Genomic DNA, 21,379 nt, shown 5'->3' with positions numbered 1-21,379 from the left:
GCACAGAGCCTGATGCGGCACTTGAACCCACAAATTGTGAGATCATGACCTGAGCCAAAGTTGGATGCTTGACCAAGTCACCCAGGCACCCCTATACTTTGATCCTTTTTAAGTTGATTTCCTATAGGTTATTTGTGTTTGTCTAGTCTAAAAAATTCCTTTACCAGGTAGTATTGAGTAGTATGTTTGAGAAAGGGTTGTTTTGATATGGATATACTCCTCAGTCTCCGTTTAAGTTATTTTTGGTAATACTTAGGTAGTATTAGAAATAAATTATATTGATTAATAGAGCTATGAAGAATTTTTCATCATCACTAGTTTTACATCAGTGGAGTCTACTAATAGAAAAATAAAAATAAAACAAAAACCTTGCTTAATAATCTTTGGTTTGATTTTATCTTCTAGGAAGGAGTAATGATGATAATTCTCAGTCTAATAATATTCATCTTGGTCAACATATATCTTCTGGACCCTTTTTGGGTCATTACACTGTTGCTAGCCCATGTTAATTAGACCCTGAGTTGAAAAAATAAGTCATGACTTGTGACTTGATCCAGATAATTTAGATTTTTTTGTTTTTTTGTCTCTTTCTAGGTGTACCATGTTCTTATTCCATTTTAATTTTGTCTTCCCCTGAAATGGAGTTAGCAGCCTCTTAGAAGTGTCAGTTCTTCACTTATCCTAATAGGAACTTTCATGACTGCTGAATTATTTTCATTTTCAAGGTCTTTCTCCCTGTATAACAATTCTTGCTGTATTTAAAGTTAATAAGTTTTAAAAATGTTCTGCAACTCCTAGTATTTAAATTAAAATGTCACTCTTACCTATTTCAGTAGTTTTTTAAAGCTTTGCTACTCAAAGTATGGTTCATGGATCCACAGCATTAAGCAGTAGCATCTGTGTAACCTGGGAGCTTGTTAGAAATGCAGAATCACAGGTCCCTTCTAAATTAGAATCTGTATTTTGACAAGATCCCGGGATGTTTCATATACACATGAAAACATTAGTTCCATTGATAATACAGAGAAGTAGCTCTGCAATGATTACCAGGGTATCTAAACTTTAAAATTTTCAGGGCTACCCTTTGGGCATATTTAGCACCAGTTTATTGAGAAGGCTAAAAGAACGCAATCCCAGGTTGCCTCCAAGGTCTTCATTTTTTGTGAGTCTTTGTAATAGTCCCTATAGCAAGCAAATAATCATCTGGGAGCCATCTTCTTTGGGCTATGCATACGCCTCCCCCCACCCATCGCCCCCATTTATTGTTACTTTCAGTTCAGGTGCAGTCTGCCAAGGAGAGTCATTTTTACCATAAGCAATATTTCCAAGTAACACAATTGATACTCTACTCTTTATCAGGTTCCCAGACTAACAAAGGTAGAAACTTAACCACAAGTCAACAGGGGAAAGGGTTAATGGAATCACTTGGCATCCTACCAGTTCTCTCTACTAAGGACTAAGAGAGACAAAGGGCTTTAATGCATGAGTCCCTCCAGGACCTGCTTTCTGTTGACTGTAGCAATATCTATTATGTACATACACCACTGAAAGTATTGAAAGTACTCTTTTGTGTACCCCCACTTCCCCAGTACTAGACTTCCCTGTTGCTGTCTTTGAGTCATAGGTCCCATCAACATTTCTGTCTCTCTAGTATTGCTTTTTTTTGCCACCTAGAGAGGATTGAAGGGAGAGATTTGGTGAGCACAGCTTTCTCTATGGTGTTGATGTAAACATTAACTACCATTTAAATAAACTTATTTAAATATTAAATATTCTGTAAATATTTTTTTAATTTAAAAAAATTTTTTTAATGTTTATTTATTTTTGAGGACAGAGAGAGACAGAGCTTGAGCAGGGGAGAGGCAGAAAGAGAGGGAGGCACAGAATCCCTGAAGCAGGCTCCAGGCTCTGAGCTGTCAGCACAGAGCCCAACGTGGGGCTCAAACTCAAGAACTGTGAGATCATGACCTGAGCTGAAGTCAGACGCTTAACCTACTGAGACACCCAGGTGCCCCGATTCTATAAATATTTAAATGTTAAGACTTTGTGCTAGGAAACTAGAGGATGTACCAGATATAGTCTCTGCTGTTTATATATAATAGAGGAAAGAAAACATGTAAAATAAGAGTGAAGAATACAGTTTTATAAATGAATTATAGATTCTGTGCTATGGGTGTATTGAGTGCAACATACCTTATTGGTAAATCTTTGTGAGTTGTGAGTCAGTTGCATGTGTTCTTTTTGTAACTGAACTCAAGAGGTTTGTTGCTTGGGGTGCATCAAATTGAACACAACCCAAGGAAGGGTTGAAAGCATTGTTATTGTTACAAGTAAGGAAACAGGAAGGTAGCTCTCTAAGTACTGTCTCCCATGGGGTTAGTACAGGAAGCTTTTATTTAGCGTATTAGGGAGTACTGTAGGGAACTTACATAGGTGCTTCTGTTTCAATTGTACATGCTTAACATGTCGACGCTAGTGCATACATCATGTGTTCAAAAAATGGCAGAAAGCTCCGCCCATAGGAGGAGATTTTAGTATAACAGTGAGCGAAGGGTAACTTTAAGGTTACTTCAGGAGGCTTCGGTGCAGGTCCTCAGCACTGAGGAGCAGTCAGGTGAGACACACCTAGCAAGGGGCTATCAGGTGAAACACCTAGTTAGGTATCTCCTTGGCTGGAACTGTTGGTTCTGTAGACCGAAACACTCTCCTTCCCTGCTTTTGTCCCTTCTCCTTCCCTCTTTCTTTATAGCTTTCAGCTCTCTTATTTGAGTAACTCCTGTTGCATCCTATCATTTTGATATGCAAAGGATAGGCTGCTGATCCTTGCACTAAAGTATATATTTCTGAATATATTGCATTTAGCTTATTGCTTTTTATTTTTATGAAATTTTAAGGTATTTATGAATTTTACCACATTTTATACTATTAAATTCATTTATGGACTGTTAATGCAAATTTTTCTTTGCATTTAGAAATCAGTTTTACATGGCTCCTTGCTTTTCAGCATTATGCTACTTTTCATTAAAATAAGCTCATCAAAGCAGAGATTACTTTGTATTCATATAGACAAGTTATATTTCTTGTGAAAAATGTTTTTAGGACAATCATTAACCTTGTTTATTTTTAGAAATGAGTGTTATACAATTTAGAGATATTTTATGTACATATAGTTTTTATTATTTAAAAATTCTTTTAACGTTTATTTATTTTTGAGAGAGAGAGAGAGACAGACAGACACAGCAGGGGAGGGGCAGAGAGAGAGGGAGACACAGAATCTGAAGTAGGCTCTAGGCTATGTGCGACCAGCACAGAGCCTTGGCGCAGGGGATCAGACTCATGAGCTGTGAGATCGTGACCTGAGCTGAAGTTGGACTGAGCTCAACCAACTGAGCCATCCAGGCACCCCTCTTTTTTATTTATTTTTTTTTAAAGAAAATGTGAAGTAAAACCTTGATGAATTTGTGGTTGTTTATCCTGTGGTAAAGAATCATGGCAAATACTTTTTGTTCTATTTGTTGCCAGCTACATGAATTAGGGATAATATGTTGTTTGGAGATAGAGTCTTGAATGATTGAAGCCATTTTACCTATATAAGGATTGGAATCTGAAAATATCTTGCTAACAAGTACCTGTGTTTTTTATGTAGTCAGATTCTAAATCTCCTATATGTTTTCTGTTTCTCCTGTGGTTGTGACTGATATTTGGGTGGTGTACAAAATACATATTAATGCTTTTTAGAATAGAGATAATCTATTTATCTGATGTTCTTTCCAGTGGTCTCAGATTTCATTGTGGAAAAGAATCACCTGAGGTGCTTGTTTAAAACAGATTTCTGGTTTCTACTCCTAGAGACTCTGATATAATAGGCCTGGGGTGGGCCTCTATTATCTACAGTTTTAAAAGGTAACCTCAGGATTCTCCTGCAGGAGGTGGGGACGATCATCCTTTGAATGATATTGGTTTAGAAGGAAGTAAAATTTGAGAGAGAAGGAGAATGCATAGTTGGATGTCATGCTGGAGTTTACTATAGCTGCAGGTGTAGGTCATGGCAAGGAGCCAGGGCATTGTAGAATAAAATACACTTTCTCATATAAGGCAGGTAACAGACTCACCAAGAGATTTTTAGAAATTTAGGCTTTTTATTTATTTATAGAAATGGTTGGGAGCAAGCATAGAGAGGAAGAGATAACGAAACTCTGAAAACAAAAAATAATGGTGTCTAAGCCAGTAGAAGGTTGAGACTCGAGGCAGATGGGAGCTAGGGTGTTAACTTCTAAACAGATGTGCCTCTTCTTGCTCCAGCTCTCCTACTGTCTTCAGGGCTAATTTTTCGGAAATGCCTATCTGTTCATATTATTCCGTTTAAAATCATTTTGTCCCATTAGAATAAAGTTCACACTCACAGCAGGACTCTTTTAGATTCCATAACCTGCCAATTTGAATGACTTGCCTTTCCAATATTAGGGGGCTTTCACATATGCTCTACCCTCTACCCAGATTCCTTATGTTCTATAAATACAACCTAAATGTAGAGGTGTTAAATGAGTGTTACTGTCTTATGTTACTAGGAGATTTGAAAAATTATTTTTATTAAAATATTTCTTATTAAATATAAGTAACATATAAATGTGTACAGAAATTGCAAACATAGAAGTACATAAAGTAAAAACAGTGAACTACTGTTCTTCATCTGAATTTTGCTTCTCTTTGCATAGGAAATCACTAATTAATTTGGTCTGTATTCACACCAATCCCTCTCTGGTAGTCTAACTCCCCTACAGGTGCTATTCATTTAACTTTGTTATATTACATAAATACATTTTCATTGTAGAACATATCAGTATAAATGAACATCTTCCATACCACATAGAGATAAACATACTTAAAACTTTGGCGTGTATTCTTCCAGACTTTTCTTGCTTTCTCATGTGCATATAGGTAAACACATTAAAAAAAAATTTAATGAGGGGGTACCGGGGTGGCTCCGTTGGTTAAGCATCTGACTTCAGCTCAGGTCATGATCTCCAGTTAATGAGTTTGAGCCCCATGTCAGGCTCTGTGCTGACAGCTCAGAGCCTGGAGCCTCTTTGGATTGGATTCTCCCTCTCTCTGCCCCTTCCCCCGCTCATGCTCTGTCTCTCTCAAAAATAAATAAACGTTAAATTTCTTTTTTTTTAATTTAATGGCCAGTAATATGCAAACTCTTCTTGTGACCTCTATACCTCTGTTACCACTGTGGTACTGTCCTACTCCCCATCCAAGATCCATTCATGTTTATGCGTTGCTTTTTGTGTCTTAGTCTCTTTTAATCTAAAACACATTTTAGAGTCATTCATGACCATGTGTTGAAGAATCTAAGCCATTTTTTAGAATAACTTGTAGAATTTCCCTCAACCTGGATTTGTCTTTTTTTGTTTTTTTTGGTTTTTTTCCCCTCATGATTAGATTCAGTTTAAACATTTTTTGGTAAGAATACTATGTTGATGATGTTTACCACCACATGAAAAGAACTATGATGCCAATTTGATGGTAGTTAAGGTGATGTCAACTAGAACTCTCCATTTTAAAACCATTTGTTTTTCTTTTGGTAATTAATGAGTAATCTGTGGCATAACAAGTTGGAGACTATTAATATCCTTTTCTCCAGTAATCTTTTGCATAGTGGCATATGAGTTCTTGCCAGAATCATTTATTATGTATGTAGCTGCAAGGTGGGGTTTTTAATTTTGTCATTCCTCTGCGTTTATTAGGCAGCATTTGTTTTGTAGAGAATTTCTTCTCCCATTTTTCCTTTTCAGTATTACTATGTTCTCATCGTCTATTACCAGATTGTTCTTTCTGATGGTTAAATTGTCTAGATTTGACCAGTGGGAATCCCTTCACTCAGGCTCCAGTGTATATATGTGAATACACATATCACTTATGCATTTGCTTGGCTCTGTCTCTATCTAAATAAATGGTACAAATACCGTGGACTTTTTTTCCCCTGTGACTTGTCTTATTTCACTTATTTGTTAATCTGTTAATATTGAGATTCTTTTCATGTGAGTACATATGGATACATTATTCTTTTTAATGTACGTAGTTATAGAACTGTTCAACGATGTCTTTATTTTTCTTTTTGTGTCTAGTTTTTTACTTATAGTTAGTACTAACAAGTATGTGTCATACATATTCATGTAATAATTTCTGTGGGATAGATTCCTAGAAGTGAAATTGTTGAATCAAAAGATAAGTATGTTTTGGGGCTCCTGGGTGGCTCAGTCAGTTAAGCATCCGACTTCGGCTCAGGTCATGATCTCGTGGTTTGTGAGTTCAAGCCCCACGTTGGGCTCTGTGCTGAGAGCTCAGAGCCTGGAGCCTGCTTTGGATTCTGTGTCTCCTTCTCTCTCTGCCTCTCCCCCACTTGTGCTCTGTCTCTGTCTCTGAAAAATAAATAAATGTAAACAAACAAAACAGATAAGTATGTTTTAACTTTTAAAAAGAATTGCCAGAATGACCTTCAAAAACTGTACTTATTTATATTCTTAACAATAGTGTACAAACTACTTGATAACACTACATATTAGTAAATTTTATTTTAATCTTTTGGAGACTCTCATTTTATTAAAATATGCGCTCACCTTATTACGAGTGAGGTTTGGTATCTTGTCATTCGCATTTTATTTTCTGTTACTTGCTGTACATTTCCTTTGTCATTTCTTAATAGGTTCTACTTGTCTTTTTCTCGTTGATTTACTGGAATTTGTTTTAATGTTAATCCTTTGTCTTGTATGTGTTGCTAATATTTTTGATTCTTGTAAATATTTTTTCCACCCTTTCCTGTGCTTGTTAACTTTGTGGTATTTTTCAGTGTTAGAATGTTCATTTTTATACAGTTATAGCTATAAATCTCTCTGTAATACTTTTTAAGTTCCAGAATGAATTTTTATATAAAATTAATCCAGGGAAAGGGAAATTTTCTGAAGTATAATGGAAAGCTAGTTTTGCTGGGTTTTTTGTTTGTTTTAAATTCAGGTGCCTAAGTGACAAACTTCTATATTATAATTCAGCCATGGATTTTTTTTTTTCTTAAACATCTCATGGTTTAAACAGAAATTTCCTGAATGTTTCATTTTTGAGAAAACTGTCCATCCTGATATAATACACAGATAGTAAATAAAATGTAGAACAGAGAGAAGAAACATTTCTAATAGTCCTAATATCCAGACAACCATAGGTTAGTGTTTTGGTATAGTTCCTTTATCTTTTCTTCTAATTTTTCCTCTTTTTATTTTTCGTCTTTTTAATATACTTATTCTTAAGCATAATTAAGAGAAGTGTTTAAGTCGAGATTTTGCTATAAGACAGTACTTGAAATATTGCTTATAAAATGTATAACTGTCTGATTACTTTTCAGAGTACTCTCTTCATCCAAATATAGATGAAGCTCTTTTCTTTTTGAAATCGAAGAGTTCCAACTTGTCATTTAGTATATACACCTTTGTGACAAGCTCTTATAACTGACTTGTAATAGTAGGGTACCCCTGAGTGTAATGTCAGTTATCCTGATACACTGATTGTACTGTGTGTGAAGAAAACTGTCACATATGTGTCATATAGTATGTGATAGAGTATTAGGTAATGCACTTGGCAGCAGTTACCTTAGGCTTAGCTGATGCATTAAATGAGATACGGTCTACTAAGAGATATTTTCCCCCTGTTCATTTTCAGTCTGTTGTCTTTTAACTAGCCCTAGACCATTTGTATTTCTTAGTATATGCAAAAATATATCTTGTGAATGTTTATTGGGTGGTAAAGTATGTTCAAGTTATAACCACTTGAACTTTATAAGTCAGCAAGAACTGTGGTTCTTTTATGTTTTGTCATAGGTATCACACATCTTTTCTCAAATAATAGTATTACTTAAAATTTTTTTTTCTTTTAATAAAAATCTGAGGTCTTAGTGATAGGATGTTAAGAACGGAAAAAATGTTTTAAAATTTTAAATGACAACTTTTGGGTTCCTATTTTTTTTCTTTCCATACTGAGAGATAATTAGGAGAGATATTATTGAATACATATTGCAGATCAGTTTAACTCAGTCTCAGAGATGTGGTTTATCCAAAGTTATATAGTTGGAAGTTGGAAGACTGCAGGTCTTCTGCTCCCCTGGGAAAAGTTGAATGGAAAAAAAATCCACTGGATTATCCATACCCTTGTATAAATCAGAACAATTGTAGACACATTTATATTAGTTTTCCTTAAATACAATTTGTGTAGGTTTCATGTGTTGCTCAGAGGTTGATCCTAATTAGATGGCCATAGAAACATGTTTTCAAATTCTGAATGTCCAAACATTTGAAAACATGAAAAAACTATATGAAATAGGTTTTATATGTCTATTAATTTTAAGTGTTTACCCTAGTGAAAAAAATTCTCTGCACTTTTGCATCTTCTACTCAGAATTACATAGGTAGAATTACATAGGTAGAATTACATGTTTTATGGTAGTTTCTATTCTGTTTTGTATAGAAGAAAGAAAAAGATCTTAAAATGTGTTTAGTCATTGGGGCACCTGGGTGGCTTAGTTAAGTATCTGACTCTTGATTTCTGTGGCTCAGGTCATGATCTCATGGTTCCTGAGATTGAAGCCCTGCCTTGGGATTTTCTCTCTGCCCCTGCCCTGTTTGTGTGCGCACACCTACATGCGTTCCCCCTACCCCCCTCTCTCTTTCTCAAAATAAATAAACTTCTAAAAAATGGATTTAGTCATTAATTAAACTGGATTAGAGTGGACATAACATGTTAGAACTTTGGTCAGTAAACCCAATAGGCATGGCAGAGAAATACTGGAAAAGTGGCAGGTGAAGAACTCTATAAATCTCACAATCTTATTGAAGCTGAAGAAGAAATACGCACCTGCTGGTTGATGTTTGAACTTACATAGTACCAATCTTCTAGGTTACGGAACAGGAATTGCCAAGGAGAATCCTTCAAAAATCATTCTTGAGGTTGTTAGTAAGTAGGTGGCTTAATCTCTGTGCAAATTTTTGTTATGTGTGTAGAATATTCTTTAAAAAATAGAATTGAAATTTTCTGTGTTCTAATCACAGAAATTTTCTGTGATTTACCTTGATTTTGGTGAATGAAATGAATAAAATAGATAGCCCCTTGGGGGCTTTGTTATTTTGGTAATTGCCTACTTTGTGTGAATACAGATGAAAGAATTTACTTCAAAGGAACATTATTTTATAAAGAAAATAGATTCTTTCCTTGTAGTATTGTATAACCCTTTGAAAAAGCAGATTATTTTTTGTTTTTGAGTTTGCTTTGAATACAATATTTTGTTTACTGTTGCCTTTATTGAAAAATTTTATTTTATTGGTGACAGTCAATAATAACTGCTCTCAAGAAGAAAATTATATTTCCTTTTCATTTTAGGGTTTGCCATCTAAAAAATGTATATCTAAACAGAAGTGAAGATGATTATTACCAACCACAATTTAATGATATTAAATTTAAATGAGTTTTTATTTCTTGGCTAATCTTATGTACTGTAGTCTGGGTCCTTAGAAATCTTTTCTTTGGCATTCTTTTGCACAATTTTCAGATCATGTTAAGGTTCCTGGTTAACATGATTAACCTTATGGTTAAGGAACCATAAGGTTCTGCCTTTATGCCTTTGAATAGCATAAAGGTGACAATTATGGCATCTGCTTGAGGCAGCTTATATAAGTCAGAGTTGTAAACCAACTTTTTAGTTTTCTGCCTACCAGCCTATTTTAATTATAATCTATATTCAGTTTTTAGCATTGTGTAAAATACTGACATATGACTATTGACTTATTAATGACATCTAGTAAATTAATGACATCTAGTAAATTATTTTCTTTTTATATCCATATTTTTTCCTTTTTAAAATTTAAATATTAAATACAGTGCAGTATTGGTTTCAGGAGTAGATGAAATTATTTTCTATTTGTGTATAGTTCTTTCTGGGTGATTTAATTCAGTATTTATATAGTTATTTATTTATTTTAATTGGCTATCTTTGGTATTTGTGAGAAAATACTCTCTAGTTTAGGCTCCTATTGTCTATTTAGTGTGTAACCAGGTCAGATAATCACATCTTACACTGCATGCATATAAACTTACCTGTGTGCTAAGTCTTGAGTCTTTTGACAGACGATCATTGCGTATATATGCTTCTCATAGTGGTTTTGTTTTGTTTTGTTGTGTGTATGTTTTTGTTTTTGTTTGTTTTTTGTTTTTTTAGTTTATTGGAGGTCACTTTGGATGCCCCTTAAAATTTGGCACTTAGACTACCTTCTTAGAATAAACCTGGCTAGAGATCTTTGAGTGGTTGATAATTTGGCTATCTGTATAGAAGCAACCTATCTAGAAGAGGTAATAAATGTGTCTTAGGAGATTGGAGAAATACCCAAGCTTAAAGATGACCAGGGCATACATCAGGCCTAGAATGAAGTTGTAATTTATTACCATTTGTGCATTAATTTTTTTTCTCTTAAGGATATTTTATCATAAGCATAGTGTCTTTCTTTCTAGAAGAAGAGAAATTAGATAACATGAAGTGTTGTGTCAGGTATCATTTAGGGAAAAGAAAACTATTTAGGAGTCATGACTATTGTAGTCACCAGTGCTCTTTATTATAAATCATCAAGAGGTTGAATGGCTTTTTATAGTCTGGGTGAAATTATCTCTTAACTTTTCAGTTGCCCTTCATTGGATTCCATATTTATCAGTACTCTGTTCATGCCAATACATCTTCTTGGTATTTTTATACTGAGAAAGAATTATTCATGACAATGGATGTGACATCTCTCTCTTTCTTTCTTTCTTTCTTTCTTTCTTTCTTTCTTTCTTTCTTTCTTTCTTTCTTTCTTTCTTTTTACTTATTTTTGAAAGAGAGAGAGAGAGACCGCGCAAGCAGGGGAGGGGCAGAGAAAGAGGGAGATGTAGAATCTGAAGCCAGCTCCAGGCTCTGAGCTGTCAGCACAGAGCCTTATGCGGGGCTTGAACTCACGAACTGTGAGATCATGACCTGAGCCAAAGTCAGACAACTTAACCAACTGAGCCACCCAGGCACCCCGTGACATCGCTTTCTAGTGAGTTTGGTTGGTTTGTTAGGCAATAACAGCCTGATCAATACAGAGTTCATTGATAAAATTGAGTTATAGGAATTTTAATGAGAACCTGATCTTAACCAAAATGTTAACAGTGGTGTTGTGCCTGAATTTCCTGTTGGCTTACAGGTTTGACATCTAATCTACTATTTTTGTTCTTAATGTTTATTTTACTGCTTATTTTTTTAAACATTATTTTAATGTTTTTTTGTTCTGCCCCTTCCCCACTTGTGGGGCAGAGATAGAGGATCTGAAGTGGGACCTGTGCTGACAGCAGAGAGTCTGATATAGGGCTCGAATTCACAAACCGTGAGATCATGACCTGAGCTGAAGTCAGATGCTTAACTGACTGAGCCACCCAGATGCCCCTCTAATCTACTCTTTTTAAGTTCAATATTAAGAGTGATCTTGGGGCGCCTGGGTGGCGCAGTCGGTTAAGCGTCCGACTTCAGCCAGGTCACGATCTCGCGGTCCGTGAGTTCGAGCCCCGCGTCAGGCTCTGGGCCGATGGCTCGGAGCCTGGAGCCTGTTTCCGATTCTGTGTCTCCCTCTCTCTCTGCCCCTCCCCCGTTCATGCTCTGTCTCTCTCTGTCCCAAAAATAAATAAAAAAAATAAATAAAAAAAAAAAAAAAAAAAAAAAACGTTGAAAAAAAAAAAAAAAGTGTGATCTTTTTGATTTTATAAAAAGTTTAGCCAGATCTAGAAGCCCACATAGTAACTTTAGTATATGTGCTGCTGAAGCAAGTAACCCACATAGTAACTTTAAATATAATTTATAATTGCAGGCATGTATATTTGCATTGATAAACTTTTTGCTTTTAATAATTGAAAGATAGTTGAAGTATAACTTGACCTAATATAAAATGTAGAGACCTATGTTAACTAATCTTGTTTGTTTGGTATGCTTATGAGGATCTTTAAAAATTTTTATCACATTTTCTGCTTAAATAATTTAACTTCTCTCAGATTATTAAGTTAAACAGAAAAAGAGTAATTTCTTGTTTTCATTAATTTGAGTTATGAATAAATTTTTACAGAAGATAGAATTGTAAGTGCTTAAAAAAGATCAACTATCTTCTAGAGCTAGAAGTTGGCTCAGCTATGAATGGAACCCAGCTTGTCTGACTCTAGTCCGAGCTATTCAAATTGTTCTATAGCCTTAATTTATGTCTGTGTGGGTTTCTGTCTTATTTTCCTTTTATTAATACTTTGTATTTATGGTTATATGGGTTTTTGTTTTAACTGGCATCTCCAAAGTTACATTAGAGGCTTCTTTGATTGTATGTTTGTTTTGCATGAACATGATCTTATATAAATTTAAGTGTCCATTACAAAGGGAGCACAATAAATATTTGTTAATCAATAGTTCCTAGATGTAATCTGATTTCTTTTTAATGAAAACTTCTATTTTTATGTAATTTTGTAAATTAAAATTTTTTTTAAAGAACTGTGTATTTTTATACTTCCGTAGTGCTTTTTCAGTAGATCTAAAACTCTTTCAAAAGGTTGTTTCCTTGTGCATACTATGGTAGGTGAAAAGTATTTTTATAAAATTTCACTTATGTGTTTTGACTTTAATATCATTTTTATAAACCATTAGTTTTTCAGAATTTTTTCCACTTTTTGTTTTGTGATTTTATAAATTATTTAATCATACCTTTTTTTTTTTTTTTTTTTAGGTTGCTATGGAGTTGACGGAGAGAGTGACTCAATTATGAGTTCAGCTTCTGAAAATTCCACCGAACCTTGGTTTTGTGATGCCTGTAAATGTGGTGTTTCCCCTAGCTGTGAACTATGTCCCAATCAGGATGGAATTTTCAAGGAGACAGATGCTGGAAGGTTGTTGTCATAATTCTGATGGGTTAATGTGTCTGCTTTGTAATGTGTCTTCTTCTATTTATAATTTTTTCAGTTACACACTTAGATTTGATTGTGTCTTTATATATATATATATATATATATTTTTTTTTTTTGGCATAGAGTAAATGGGTAGTAGGCTACACATCAGGGGAAGGAGGAGAAAAGGCCATTTATTGATTATCTGTATTTGCTTTTATGCCCATAGTTGTATTTAATCCCAGTAATGACTCTATGATGAGATAGGGGCTAAAGTTTTCCATGTTATAGGTATAGTACTGGAGGCTCAGATCATTAAGTAATTTTAATTTGATCAAGGCCACAGGCTGATGAACAGTCAAATTTGAACCCATATCTATCTGACTTAATGAGTATATCAGGAGACAGAACCCATACAGTGATTTTAAAAGGGAAAGTTTAATTTACAGAATTATTAAGCTATGATAAAGAGTAACTATGATAGAGGCGCCTGGGTGGCTCAGTTGGTTGTGTCTGACTTCAGCTCAGTTCAGTATCTTATGGTTCGTGAGTTCGAGCCCTGCATCGGGCTCTGTCTGTGCTGACAGCTCAGAGCCTGGAGCCTGCTTCGGATTCTGTGTCTCCGTCTCTCTCTGTCCCTCCCCTGCTCTCACTCTGTCTCTCTCTTTCAAAAGTAAATAAAAACATTTTTAAAAATTAAAAAGAAAAGTAATTATAATATAAAAGAACTCTAAAGGATATCCTAAGGCCGAGGGAGAGTAACCAGGGAGTGACCGACTTGGAAGACCCCACCACAGACTGGGGTTCAGACTTTGTTGGAGAAGGTGTAGTTGCAACCTACTAGAGGGCAGAGATATCTGCTGGTTTGCTTGGGCCAGAACTGGTCTTTAGTTCTTGGCAAGTGGGTGTCTAGGCACAGGTTGCAGAGGGAGCTGGGGCAATGGTGGGATGTCTGTAGTGTGTGGTGTCTGTGTTAAAAGAGCCACAGAAAAATTGTCTCCAGTCTTGGCCTGTGAGGTCACAGAGAGTAGGTGTATGTGGCTGAGGCAGAGCACTGGCAGATGTCCTTCTTCATCCCTGGTGAGAAATAACTTCCTCCTGCAGTGCTGTCTACAACTTCTCCTAAGACAGCTTAATATCATGCTAACTGTGAAGGAGAAATGCTAAAGGGATTTTGTCCATTGTTTCATATTTAGCAGATATTTACAGGTGGAGAATATCATGCTCACTGTGAAGGAGAAATGCTAAAGGGATTTTGTCCATTGTTTAATATTTAGCAGATATTTACAGGTGGACTTGGAGGTGAGAGGCAGTAAATTGATAACTAGCACAAAGACCTATGTTCTTTTCACTATGTTCACACTCATCTTTATTATTAAATTTGAGAGATTGTTGTCATAATAGTGTTGATATTTCCCATGATTTTGGTTTTTGCCCGAGAGACTACCATCTGGAATAGATGATTAAAATTTTATTTTATGGATCACTGCCTATCCCCCCTTCCCCAATATAAGAGGAGTACTAAAATATATTGTTTTTTATTTTGTGACATAATGTTATTTCAACATTTTTTTAAAAACATGTTTAATATTCGGATGGGAACAAGATAACCTATACAGATTTTCAGAATGGTTTGCCATATTTTAATGTTGAAAAGGATAGGATATACATTTTATCCCAAAATAAAGGATAGCCTTTAAAATTTAATACATATTACTTTAGTAAAGTAAAAAATAGTTTTCTTATTTTTCAAACTGAGTTAGTGGAAGCCCGTGAGAAATGTGGCCGTATAAGATTGTTGGGACAACATAGAATCTACCATGGAATCTTGGAGAAACCTGGGTGTTGATGTCTGGGAAAAATGGCTAAAAATCTTACCTCTTCTTCCTTATTGCCCATCCAAGAAGATAAAATCTTTAGTCTGTATCATTGACATGGGCATTATTTCACATTTGCACTGACTTGGACCAGAATTAGGGAGTTTACAGCATTAGAAGTATGTGCTTTCAAGTTGGACTGCCTATATTTGGATTCTGGTCTTTCCTTACCAACTGTGATTATAGACATGTGATAAAGCCTTTTTAAACCTCCATTTCCTTAGCCCTTTTGAGAGAATTAAATGAGGTGATTCCTATAAACAGTACAGTTTCTGGAACATAAGTGGTTAATAAATGTCTCCTTATTTCTACTCCTGCTTCCACTGCTGCTACTAGTGCTTTATTACTACCAATATTGTTCTACTTTCTTAAGGTAATCATAGAGTACCAGCTGCATAAATTACTTGTGGTAACTATTTCGTTCCAAGAGTTGAAATTTTTGGTGATAAATTGTGGTGAATAAGTAGGGCAACTTTGGAAAACAGTTTGCTTTTAGGGAAGAGAATTTGTTTTACCTCTTTTCTTGTTCATAATTTGAAAGTTCTATTGGAAAACTATAAAGTACTTGTCTTGTCATGCTATTATAATCCACAAAATAGCTTGTAAAGTTTTTTCTGTATGGAGAAAAGATAGGCCTCTTTAATTAGATTTACTGAGAAATATTTGCACTGACTGCTATGGGTCTTACCTATGTAGACACTACCTTGATGGTATGGCCTGGCAAAAGTTCCATTGTAGTATTTGAACATTTTATTTGCATTGATACCCACACTTACCTGTAGGCTATGGTGGAAATTATAGGTCTTGATACAGTTTGATGGATACTGTTGAAGCTTGATATGCTTTGATTCAAGGCAAAAAAATAGCCAAGAAGATTTGATCAAAGCCATATAGTATTCTAGTTTCAAATGGAAAATGGGAGGAAAGAAAGAACAATATATGGAAAGAATGAAAGAAGTTTTGAAATTGACTTCTATCACATGGGCTTTTTTTCACCCTTTGTTTCTGATGGGAGCTGCAAGTTCTACATAGGAAATGATGTGATCTAATGTAAGAAAACCATGAGTACATTTTTGTCATTAAATTTTTATTCCATTCCTTAGGAAGAGTATTTTACTCTAAGTGGTCTGATTATGGGATATAATAGACTCTAATAACTTAGAGATAGCATGCATAACACTATACTGAAAGCACTTCACATTACATAATTGTAACTTCTAAACTGCCTCTGTGGTGCTCTGTTTCTAGCAGTGACTTAGTAATTGATTAATGAGTGAATAAATGGAATGAAAATGACAATGAAAGTGGATTTATTTTGCGTATTGTAAAAGCACTACAAACACGTGTTTCAAAATCAAATTTGATTGATTAAAATAGTTCCCATTCTGGGGTGCCTGGGTGGCTCAGTCGGTTGAGTGTCTGACTTTGGCTCAGGTCATGATCTCACAGTTAGATTCCTGAGTGCGAGCCGTATATCAGGCTCACTGCTGTCAGCAGCACTTTGAATCCTCTGTCCCTCTGCCCCTCCCCCACTTGCGCTGTCTCAAAAATCAGATATTTTAAAAATAAAATCGTTCGCATTCTGAGTGAGCCTTTGATAAGTATCTGGTTAGTTTTCTTTATTAAAATATGTGAATTTAAAAAGAATTTATTAATAGTTTCTATGCTATGACAATTTTGACTCTCTGTTTTTTCGTGGCTTTATGTGGTGCTTGTTTTTTATTCCTTTCCCCAATCAACATCTGTCATCATAGCTCCAAGCAAAATGGATGTTAAAGTAACAAAGAAGACTATTCTTTTTGATTTTTCAATTTGTATTAATTATAGAGTTCTAAAGTTTGTGCGGTTAAACAAATGAACAAAAAAATATTTACAACAGGTATTACAAAGGATGGAAATTGTCTCAGGTGTTTGATAGGTGTTTTAATAAAGACCCAAGTTGGCATCCTCACATGAGTGATTTGGGGAAATGATACACTTGTGTGCCAATCACACTGAAATGGCAGTTTAAATCTGTAGTACTTGCATGGCTTGTACTAAAACATTTTCAGAAGGTCAGTAGGAAGCAAGCAGCCAGCTGTTGGGTTTATCAAGGATAAACTCCTGCAGAGTACAGTGGCATTTAATACACCAGTGGAGCATGAAAAAACTGTGCAAATTAAATTGAGAAAGCAGCTGCTTGTTGAAGATGTGTATCTTTATATTGAACTCCGCGGGATGCATTTGGGAGGTTGAATTAAAACAGTCTATCAAGAAAATCTCAAAATCTTGGAATTTCTTCTCAATAAAAAAGATAATTTTTAAAGATTCATAACTATTTTCCCCAGGACCTCTATAAAATGATTCTTAGTCATCTTCTTTTAAAACTTACAGTGTGTCACAAAACACAACCATGTGGCAATGATAGCCTCTCAAACTGTGATAAAGCAGAATTTATTGTTAATATAGTCACAAGGTGAAGACAGATTTGCCATCTCATTTTTACCTTCTTTCTTAAAGAAGTGATATAGATCTGTTTAAAATTTTAAAACCATTGATCCCATATATTGTATGGTTGTAAGTAGACAAAGGGTTCCTAAATGCATTTTTAGTGCAGCTTTTAAAAAAGAATTAGAATCAACTCCCCATTCTGTGTACTGCAACTTTTTCATGTACTAAAACTTTGAGCATTCTTTGTTTAGTGTTGCAGCATCATTCAGACTTAAAAAAAATGTATGTGGGGCATGTAAGTTTAAGTACAAAGGTTGAATGGTGAGCAGATTAGTTGAATGAGATAGGACTTCCTTATATTATATAACTGTTCTCTACAGTCTTCTAGCAATCAGTTTTAACCTGGGAAGAAAGAAAGGATGACCACCAAAAATTGTTTTATTTATTTTTTTAAAGTTTATTTATTTTGAGAGAGAGAGAGAGAGCACACGAGCAGGGGAGAGGCAGAGAGAAAGGGCAAGAAAGGATCCCAAGCAGGCTCCCTGCTGCCAGCACAGAGTCTGATGTGGGGTTTGAACTCCAAAACCATGAGATCATGACTTGAGTCAGAATCAAGAGTCGGACTCTTAACTGACTGAGTCACCCAGGCGCCCCCCCCCCCCCCCCCCCGCACTCAAATTTTAAATTGTTCTGATGGCCTCTCCAACAGCTTTTAGAAAAAAGTAACAAGAAGGAGCAATTTTACTTACTACAGAAGTACTTCACAGTTCTTAAATTAGGATCCTTCTCAGCTTAAAATAATGAATGTGAATCTTCCCATGAGTAAGAAAATGACGTTTCATTTGTATAGTGGTTTTGTGCAAATATTTAAGAATAACAGGTAAGTGCAAAGTGCAGTGAATTTAAGTGAAAGGCAATTATAATTGTTAATTCTTAGCTTGGGCTAAGCTGCTAGAAAAGTAGTGCTTCTTGAGTTGTGCTTATTCCATATTCTTCAGTTGTGGGAGATTGTGAAGGTCTGACCATAGAATTCTTTCAGTAGTTACTTGTGATGGCACACACGTGTTTTATGTTTTTTTTCCTTGTGGGCATTTTATGAAAGTTTGATAGCAAAATCATATTTTTCTCTCCTTATAGATGGGTTCATATTGTCTGTGCCCTGTATGTTCCTGGAGTAGCCTTTGGAGATATTGACAAATTACGACCAGTAACACTGACAGAAATGAACTATTCCAAATATGGTGCCAAGGTGAGGCAAAGTGTTTTTGATTGTCTAAAAGAGAAAAATTTGTTTATATGACTTTTTACTGATATCATTGTTCACTGCAGAAATGCTTATTAGTAATGATACTATTTGTAGAACATTTAGCACTAAATCATTTATTATTGTTAGTAATTTTCCCAGAAAGCCAGTAATTTATAAATTCTTCCATGTATTCTTAATTTAGAGTTACCTATGGGGTAAAATGATAATTGATACTACTTCTATTTTTGTGGTATTTAGTATACTCCCTCGTACACATGAGTTCTCAGATCAGTAAGATCAAATACAAACCTAATTTCTGACTTTATTTTTGAAGTGAAATTTACCAAAATTATGAAAAGAGGAAAAGGGACACCTATTATTTTACTCAGGTTTCAAGGACTTTTTTTTTTTTTTTTTTAAATGACTGCATAGCCTGCCTTGCAAATCATTCTCAGCCTCAATAATTTATAAATTGGTTTTTATTGATTGAGCTTTAGGATTATAAGTGATAAAAATACACTTACTGGGGCATCTGGGTGGCTCAGTCGGTCAAGCATCTGGCTTTGGCTCAGGTCATGATCTCACCTTCCGTGAGTTCGAGCTCTGAGTCAGGCTCTGTGCTGACAGTTCAGAACCTCGAGCTTCGGATTCTGTGTCTCCCTCTCTCTCTCTGCCCCTCCCCTACTCACACTCTGTCTCTCTCTGTCTCTCAAAAAATAAAAACAACAAACAAAAAATACACTTATTAATTTAAACTTAGTTATATAATTATTATAGACATCCCTGGAATACTAGAACCAATTAGGCACTGATACATTCTCTTCCATTACTGTCCCTTGGGAAATTGGGAAGGAAGACTGTGATAGTGTCAGTAATACATTAAGGTGGGTGGGAAACTTAAAGGTTTTTGGAAAATTCTGATGGTGAAAATTCAAAAATTTGACAGCTTCTGCTGCTATATGTAGAATATTCTCCTCAGGCTCTAACCACAGCCCCCATCCCTCACCCTCCAGCCTCACTCCAGTCTACTCTTGTGCTTTAGTTTGGGTAATTTCTATTGAATGCAGCTTTTTTCTCCAGAATTAGTTAAAGACCCCAGGGAGAAAAGCAGGCCCAAGCAGTGAACTTACTTTCCTGGTCCTCAGGTAATTCTGTACTATCTTGTTATCTTTCTAATGCCTTAAGCTATAGTTAAAAAAAAAAAATAATAATTTGTTCACATTTTCTAGTTTCTAGCAGGATTAATACCTACCTAGTATTACCTAGTCCACCATTATTGGAAGTGAAAGTTATTGCTTTTTGAGATCAGCTTCAGAATTCACGAGCACAGAGCCTAGAAGGGACTGGCTTAAGTAATTTTCATTAGGCACACATTATTATCATAATTACAAATCTAGAAGCAATGAAAAAAAACAAGAACCAGATATTACTTCATATAACTGAAACCGGCAATGACCTCTGAACTGAAATAGAGAATCATTAAATATATAATCGTCAGCTGATTTTTCATTATCACCTTCTTTTGTTTTGAAGTATGATTAGAAAGTAGAGTAAAAAAATTATGTGTTCTCTAGCTTATTGGTACAGTCAGTGATGTGAATTATAACTGGGACAGTTCTTCTAGACCACATTATCTATCCATTTCCTAATCCTGGTTACTTTCTCCCCTGTGTTCTCAGTTGCTTAGCATAGTTCTCCTAGCATTTTAAATGATTCAGGCAATTGAAGAAGATTCCCATTTCTTTGTTAGATTGTTCTATAGTCTTTATAAGACTTTTTGTTAGGAAATTTTTTCTTGTATTCACTCTGAAATCCCTTCAACTTCATCATATTACATTAAATTAGTTTGGGAACTTCTTAAGCACTTTGGATCTGTTTGTGCTGTTGACATTATTGAAATAATTTAATTTCTCCATTTCTCTCTCTTCCATCTTCTCTCCTTCTGTCTCATTCTTTTTCTCTTTTTTGGTCTCATGTTTACATTACTATTTGCTGATACATCCTACCATATGCCTCCTACTGTTACTAGAAAAAAAAAAAAAAAAAAACCTTAACCAAGCAGTAGAGTGTCAGGATTTGGGTATATTTTCACATCTATACCCAGATTCCTATTCTTGCTGTTTTCATTCATTGCTGATGTATCAGTTGGGTGCTGTCTACCTCCTAGGTAGTTACTTACTGTTACAGTATTAAAATGATATTTTTAGTGTCTACTGAAACTTTTAATTTTCCTCTATATATGTTTCCCTTATATTTAATTTACTTAGAATATATTTACTAAACAGTTCTTCTTTAAGTGTCTACTGGCAATCTGTCACAGTTTAGCAGGTTTTTTTTTTAAACGAAGATTCCTATCATTAGAGTAGTTTATATTTTAAGACTAGATTTCTTTCTCTCTCTCTGTGGTATAGATAGTGAAAAGGATAAAAAAATAAATTTGGGGAGGATTGGGGGTAATTTCATTTGTTGAAACTTGCAGTTTTACAGTTCTTCCCTTTGTATTCAGAAAAGATTTAACTAGTTGGCTACATTGTGTATCACAACCAATTTCGTCAGATTGTTTACATAAGATTACTTTTTAATTTTCTTAAAGATATTTTAAAAATGATTTCTTTGGTTCCAGTACCTAGATTTTTTTTTTGGCAAATTTCTCTGGCTTCTTACTTATTTTCTTTCATTTTCCAAGCAGTATTATGTTGTTCAAGTCATTATAGCTTCATGGTTAAGAACGATGACTTTTAGATTACTCTGGTTTGAAGACTGACTTGACAATTATTTTTTTGTGTTATTCTGAGCAGATTTCTTAACCTGTCTTCAGTTTTCTCATGTGTAAAATGGAGGTAATACATCTTTCATATGTTAG

At 34.9% G+C, this 21,379-nt stretch overlaps 1 protein-coding gene across 6 annotated transcripts in view; it reads left to right on the top strand.

Moving 5' to 3' along the window:
- PHF14 (PHD finger protein 14) overlaps window positions 1-21,379 on the top strand; it is a 214,800-nt gene that overhangs the window by 24,674 nt on the left and 168,747 nt on the right. For all 6 annotated transcript variants that reach the window (XR_009260448.1, XM_058724985.1, XM_058724983.1 and 3 more), the window contains exons 5-6: window positions 12,807-12,966; window positions 18,408-18,519. Coding sequence is in view for 5 of the 6 variants with exons in the window: in XM_058724985.1 (XP_058580968.1) it covers window positions 12,807-12,966; window positions 18,408-18,519 (272 nt within the window). In the remaining variant the exon portion in view is untranslated. The remainder of the gene's footprint in view (window positions 1-12,806; window positions 12,967-18,407; window positions 18,520-21,379) is intronic.

The sequence above is a fragment of the Neofelis nebulosa genome, chromosome 4, assembly GCF_028018385.1.
Source record: "Neofelis nebulosa isolate mNeoNeb1 chromosome 4, mNeoNeb1.pri, whole genome shotgun sequence".
Taxonomy (NCBI): Eukaryota; Metazoa; Chordata; class Mammalia; order Carnivora; family Felidae; genus Neofelis; species Neofelis nebulosa.
Note: the sequence above shows the minus strand (reverse complement) of the source record. Positions and strands in the feature narration are given on the sequence as shown.